At 44.4% G+C, this 7,251-nt stretch overlaps 1 protein-coding gene across 1 annotated transcript; it reads right to left on the reverse strand.

Annotated features, from left to right (window-relative positions):
• Nucleotides 1-3,608, reverse strand: b3galt8 (beta-1,3-galactosyltransferase 8). Its single transcript, XM_086169923.1, has one exon. The coding sequence runs from the start codon at nucleotides 3,379-3,381 to the stop codon at nucleotides 2,416-2,418; it is 966 nt and encodes a 321-aa protein (XP_086026049.1). The 5' UTR covers nucleotides 3,382-3,608; the 3' UTR covers nucleotides 1-2,415.
• Between the last annotated feature and the right edge of the window lie 3,643 nt (nucleotides 3,609-7,251).

The raw sequence follows: 7,251 nt of genomic DNA on the forward strand, positions 1-7,251 counted from the left end.
CACAGGGATTCCCTCTATTTATTTGTAATTGTTGGAAAAGGCATTCATTTTATCATGTTACAATAAAAAGTATCAAAAGACAGTTAAACAGCAGCAGCAGCAGAGATTGGGGCACAGTCAGCAATAAGGCCATGAAAGAGGCAAAATATCCCATCTTATAAATATCATACAGCAAAACAATGCAACAGCAGTATGCACTTAAAGAGCATCAATCCTTTTTTTTCTGCACGTAACCGCTTAAATATCTAGAGCGCCTGTGTGAGTTGGTGAGGTCATCACTGAGATTAAGTTAAAAAAGTAATACCTAAAAGTAACAGCCTCTTTATATAGGAAGTCATCGTCACAAGGAATTTTTAGTGACCAGCAATGAAATTCTGGCATTTGGTTTGTACTGACACCTGCTGGTTGAAGAGTCTACCTACAACACATCTGTAAATACAAATAAGTAGGCACACTTTAGTTGAATACAAAGTTCAATAGGCACAAAACCTCAACAGCTGCAGGTTATTACATGTCAATGAAGCAAAAAAAATATGTGATTATAGCAGCAGCATGAGTGTGACACTATATGTATTATTACTACATCTGCTGACTAATAAGTTATAATTCCATTTCATAGTTTAATATTAGTAACTAAAAACCAAGCTGTGACTTAACACACTGTGAAATGAAAACATCACTGATTATTTGTAACACACACACCTCAGGTGTGATCAAATTTGTGTTTAAATGGCTATGAAATGAAAATTTGTAAGGATCGTAATTAAATGATACATTCAAGTGAGGGTCTGCCACTTGTTTCAGTAGCAAGGGAATTGGCCGCTTGAAACAGATTGAACATCTTTGTGGAAGATACATGAGAAATAAGACAGCAAGTATCGTGCCCTCATAACATTAAACTTTCCAAAAACAGTGTCCTCAGTATTCCCTGACCCATGCCAGTTGACCTTGGACCCTACAGGCACTGACTGGAGATTACGTGCTAGAGGCAACAAAATTGATCTTTGGTGTAAATTTGTCATGAAACCAAAAATATGCTACATGATGACATTTCAAGCACTTGGGATACAGAAGGCAAAATGTGAACAAAAGTGGAAAAAAAGACCAAATAGCCCATCTAAACAAGTCAACTAAACAAATTATTACCTGACAAAATAAACCTTGAGTTTGACATTTGTTTCAAAGGGCTAGATGACATTGGACATTCATAAAAAAACCCTACTTTCCTTATGTAAACTCATGAAAAACAAATTTGTTACACATTTCTCCTTTCCCCAGGAAACAATGGATAGACTCACTAGCTATTTCACATTCTAGCAATTTATGAGTCTACATTCTGGCAAATGGTCTTGTCATTTGTTGTTTATTTATAGGTCACTTCTGATATTTTGTGATTTCAACATTTTTTCGAGCCTTTGATCATTTCTTGAGGATTCACTGAGTGACCGCTAACATTTTCACATCACAAAAATGTCATGACTAATTTTGGCTATTTTTTGGTGAGATTATTTTTAGATTTAGAAACTTTTTGCTTATTTGCATGTGATACATTAGTTGATCTTAAGGCACTTTCTTGTGCCAGATGAGACACATTTTTAGAAGTTTTTGTTCAGGGTATGCTAGTATTACAGTGTTTATGAAGGTTTTCACTTATCCAGGTCATGGTCAATCATTGTCAGATCTTGTCCTTGCAATTGCACTTAATGTCTCCAATTAAAGATGTGTCAGCTCACATATGAGAGGCCTCTTCACATCTGAGGAGTTTCTGGTGATTAACTGCTTGGGTTGGGGGGAGGACGTTGGTCTACATTGAAACGGTTTGAATAGATTTGCCATAGATTTGCCATGGTAATGTGTATGTTTGTGGAACAAGTCTGGCTGCCACAAAGATTTGACAATATTATTATTTTTCTTATAATACCAAAACTGACCCTTAATAAGGAAAATGTTCCCCTGATTTCTAAACAGCGAATCGGCTTCATTGCAGTGTTTGACTTCAATAGATAAAAACAAAAAGTAACAAAAGTCGACAATCACTTTTTCAGTGAGACGAGTCCCTGAAATATCACAAAAATTATTAGTCTAAGCATAATTACTAAACAGAGAGGTAGTGTTTTATCTATCGGAAGAATGTGTCACCAACTAGATTTAACACTTTTTGGTGTTTAGGAAACGCTGTTAGTCGACAAGCTGGCAGGACTTGAACAAAGAAGAGATAATAATAGAGGTCTCACTCCCTATATAGGGGATATATTCAATAACTCCCATCTACCGTAACACTGGAGCAGAACTAGGTTGTTGAATGGGATGTTTTCTGGGTTTACTGAGTCTGCAACAAGCCCAATTTGGCATCACTTCTGGTCCCATCTTTGGCTTCCACCAGACATGGCTTCTTTCCTGGAGTTTTTGACCGTTTCAGGCACGAATGCAGCTTTGGTAGCCACTTGAAAAGTCCCACCAGACTCCCAGCAGTCTGGAAGGCTCAAAACCATTGACGAGGACGCGCTTGGCGAAGGTGCACCTGTCGTATTCCAGACTCCGGATCTCGAAAAGGTTTCTGGGAGGCAGCAGGCTTCGAGAGTACACCGGGTGGACCCCCAGCACGCGGAGGCACAAACCAACGTAGACGTCTTCCAGTGGGATGAACCGGACGAACCGGGACGCCCAGGAGATGCGAGCGGCCAGATCCATCGAGAAAACGTATCCGGCGCCCGACAGGTACGGGGGGAAGCGGTCCTGAGGGTACGCCTCCACCGACAACCGCCATTTGCTGCGGTGCTCCCTCCTCGGCCTGCCGTCGCTGATCACCGAGCCGGTGATGTAGCCGCGTCGGGGAGCGTCACGAAGCCGTGCGAGGAGGTAGAATATATTGACGAAGATATCGGCGTCCACCTTCATGGCAAAGGTGGCGTTGGGGCAGTGGACCGCCAGCCAGCTCATTATCATCAGGGTCTTGATTGTAAGGTTTTGGTAACTCTCGGCGAAATCCATCTGGATCAGATCCCCGTGAGCTCGGCTCTCCGCTTCCAGCGCTTCCTGAAGTTCACCCCCCTCGGTTGCCCCCATGAAGAAAAGGGTCAGCGTGTCTGGAGCCGCGGAGCCCCACGTTTTCCGGATCGCGTCCCTCGCCGCCACCTCGGCGGGGGGCACCGGCACCGCCAACACCAGGAAGGGGTTCCTTGGCTCACACGCATCCGGCTGCTGTAGGAGAAAGCCGTACGTTTGAGGGGACAGGAGCCGGTATTCGTCCTCCGGAAGGGGGCTGGGCTTGGGCGGAGGCAGCGTCACCCCGGTTCGGTTGAACAGGAAGTGAACGGACAGTAGCAGCACGGCGAGCAAGGCGAGAATGTTCAAGAACCTCCAAGAGACGGTTTTCCTCATCGCCTCCGACTCTTCCGGACAACTGAGTACAGCAGAGCCGCGGAGGATCAGGAAGTCACGTGGTTAAAAGGCAAACTCGACTTGGGCGGACCTCCGAGCTGAGCGGCCGCCCGGTTGAAGGCCGGTTTAACGGAGAGATTTAAGTTGAACAACTATGCGCAAGATTTCCCGGTTGGTGCACTGGTTAATTATGTGACTTTTTTTCTTCCCGGTGCTGGGTTATAAGAATAAGAACAACTTTATTTATTCCGAAGGAAATTGTTGTGCCAGAGTTTCAAGTAAAACATAACAATAATAAATAATAGTAGGAAATTATATAAACAGAATTGTATAACAGAATAAGAAATACAAATAATAGGATGGCAAAACCGCCAAGTCACTGTTAAACTAATGTTTGATGTGTGACTCCATCAGGGCTCGGCTCTGACCCCCTTGTTGTTTGCAATGGTGATGGACAGGCTGATAGATGAGGTTAGACAGGAATCTCAATGGACTACGATGTTTGCAGATGACATTGTGATCTATTGCGAGAGCAGAGAGCAGGTAAAGGAAAATCTAGAGAGGTGGAGGTATGCTCTGGATAGGAGAGGAATGAAAGTTAGCCAAAGCAAGACAGGATACATGTGTGTAGTGAATGAGAGGAAGCCAACTCGAGCCAGGGAGAAGAGACAAAGAAGGATTTTAAGTATCTATGGTCAACAGTCCAAAGCAAGAGAGAGTGTGGAAAAGAGAAGGAAATGGGTTCCAGCAGGTTTTAAGTGGTGGCAAGAAGTGTCAGGGGTAAGGTGTGATTAGACTTTCAGCCAGGATGTAAGAAAAGGTGTATAAGACAGCGGTGAGACCAGCAATGCTGTATGGCTAGGAGGCAGAGACACTGAGGAGAAGACAGGAAACAGAGATGAAGATGTAGAAGTTCTCTTGTGTCAGTGACTAGGATGGATGAGAATGAGTCCATCAGAGGGACAGAACACTGAGATGGTTGGATATGTACAAGGGAGGGCTAGTGAGTATACTTGTAGAAGGGTGCTGAGGTTGGAACTAACATTTAGGAGGCCTAGAGGAAGACTGGAGAAGTGGTTTATGGATAAAGGGAACATAAATGTAATTGGTGTGAGAATAGGGTTACATGAGGGGAGTTTATTTGCTGTGGTGACCTCTGAAGGGAGCAGCAGAAAGAGGATAGGGAGAATTTGTAACCGAGTTTACTCGGAGGGAACAGAGGAAGAACAGTTATGTGAACTGATGAGGGTGGGGGAAGGGCGGTGAGTAGGCCGCGCAGCTTGGTGTTGAGCTCATCTGAGGGGAGTCTGTCGGGGAACGGGTGGCCAGTGAAGGTGTTTGCCTTCCCACCTGGCTAATACTGCACCCAGTCCATAGTGACATGCATCTGTGGAGACAACTGAGCTGAGTGTGGTGTCGTAAAGAGCAAGAGCAGGACTAGCCACCAGGAGCTCTTTCACCTCAAAATTGCTTTGAGCAGCTCAAGTCCATGTGAATGAGTCAGTCTCTTTGGCTCAGTCAGGCATTAGGGCAAAGACCTAGTAAAATTTAGAGTGCCAGGACACAAGTGCTAAGAAAGACCTCAGCATGTCTGAAAGGGGAAGGACATTCAGGACTGCATTAATGGGTTCTTGATCAGGCAGGATCCCTTCAACAGTGATAACATGTTAAGGAAACGCAATGTAGTCTGCTTGGAATCGCACTTGTCATTCAGAGCTAAACCAGCCTTTTAGTTTTCGCAGGACACATCTGAGGCTACGGTCATGGTCAGCAGGTGTGACCCCATAAATGATCAGATCATTGAGGTAGGTGTCTGTATGCCTGGTCCACCTACTAGAATTGTCGCTGCCATTTTTTTGAAAGACAGAGGGTGCCCATGCCAAGCCGTAGGGCACCCTGCAAAACCTCAAAAAACTTAACTTATTTGTGGTTACTATAGTAACTAGGCATAAATTTTATTTATTACTCTTGTTACAATTGTTACACTTGTCAAACTTAAGTTAGGCCAAAACACAATATGTCTCATTATTATATGTTGTCCTGTCTTATCTATGTTCTATATGTTGTTCTGTCTTGCATTTTAATGTCTGTCCTGTCTCGGTTTACACATGGGATAGTGAGAAACACAATTTCAACTCCTTTGTTTGTCCAGTGCATGTGAAAGGAATTGACAGTAAAAGCTGACTTGACTTGAAAGACCTCCATGTGTAATCAATGCAGTAAAGAGACAACTGAAAGTATTCATCTGCAAGATCAATGGTAGAAAAACATAACTTTTAGGTAGTGGATAGCTGTCCACTACCACCGCCTTGTTTGGTTCCTGTAGATTGGCACACATCGGGATTCCACCTTTTCTTAGTAGTGACCACGATGGGGGAAACCCAGGACAAAGCATCTATCTTCTCTATGACACCAGCCTTCAGCGATCCAACTCAGCATAGACAGTCTCTGATTTCAAAAGGCAGCATCATAGCTACTGATGAACTGATGTGATGATAGTTTCAAGTTTCCCTTTTTGCACAAAGTTCTTTACATGGCCAAAGTCAGGAACGTCTGAAGCCGTAGGTGTTGTTACGTTTCTAGACATTGCCGGTGAGGGCGTCATTTTGGCTGAGGTGAAAACAGTATCACCTCTGCTGCACAGGTCCAGGGCAGTGAATAGGTCCATACCTAACTGTGTCATCCCTCTCCCCAGTATGAAGAATGCAGCAGAGGGTGTTGTCCATGTGTACTTGAGTATCCAGGCATCCTAGCACAGGAATGTTGTTTCTTGTGTAACTAACCAGCCTGGTAGAGGCTGTCAACAGTGGATTGTCTCAGAAGAATTTCATGTGGATGTGGTGTGGCAGTAATGACACAGCAGAACAAGTATCAACCACAAATTGCACTGACACAGTGGTAGTGTGAGTGTCAACAGTGACATTGACATTAACTCACAATTAATTTTGTACATAGCAAGTTACATATTTATTACTTATGCATTTGTTGTATCTTCTTCTTCTTCTTCTCCTTGCTGCTTTTCCCTTCAGGGGTTGCCACAGCGAATCATCCTTCTCCATCTAACCCTATTCTCTGTATCCTCCTCTTTCACACCAACTACCTTCATACTCTCCCTCACTACGTCCATAAATCTTCTCTTTGGTCTTCCTCCAGACCTCTTGCCTGGCAGCTCCAATTCCAGCATCCATCTACCAATACAGTCACTATCCCTCCTCTGTACATGACCCAACCATCTCAGTCTGGCTTCTCTGACCTTGTCTCCCAAACATCTAACATGTGCTGTTCCTCTGACAGACTCATTCACGATCCTAGCCATCCTGGTCGCTCACAAAGACAACCTTAGCATCTTCATCTCTGTGATCTCCAGCTGTGCCTCCTGTCTTTTTGACATTGTAACTGTTTCTGGGCCAAAAAGTGTTGCTGGTCTCAGCACTGTGTTGTACACCTTTCCTTTCATTCTGGGTGATAGTCTTCTATCACACAGTACCCCTGACACTTTTCTCCACCCAATCCAACCTGCCTGAACCCGTCTCTTCACCTCTTTGTCACAATCACCGCTGCGCTGGACTGTTGACCCCAAGTACCTGAGATCCTCCAACTTCCTGATCTCCACTCCCTGTAGCGTCACCGTTGCACCCGGGTTACTCTCATTCATATACATATACTCTGTCTTGCAGCGACTAACTTTTTCCTCTCCTTTCCAGTGCGTACCTCCACCTCTCTAGATTTTCCTCAACCTGTTCTCTGCTCTCACTGCGGATCACAATGTCACCTACAAACAGGTCCATGGAGATTCCTGTCTAACCTCATCTGCATCTGTCAGCCTGTCCATCACCACTGCAAACAAGAAGGGGCTCAGAGCTGATCCCT

Source organism: Fistularia commersonii, chromosome 22 (genome assembly GCF_037954325.1).
Source record: "Fistularia commersonii isolate RoL2024-O1a breed Wild chromosome 22, RoL_Fcom_v1.0, whole genome shotgun sequence".
Taxonomy (NCBI): domain Eukaryota; kingdom Metazoa; phylum Chordata; class Actinopteri; order Syngnathiformes; family Fistulariidae; genus Fistularia; species Fistularia commersonii.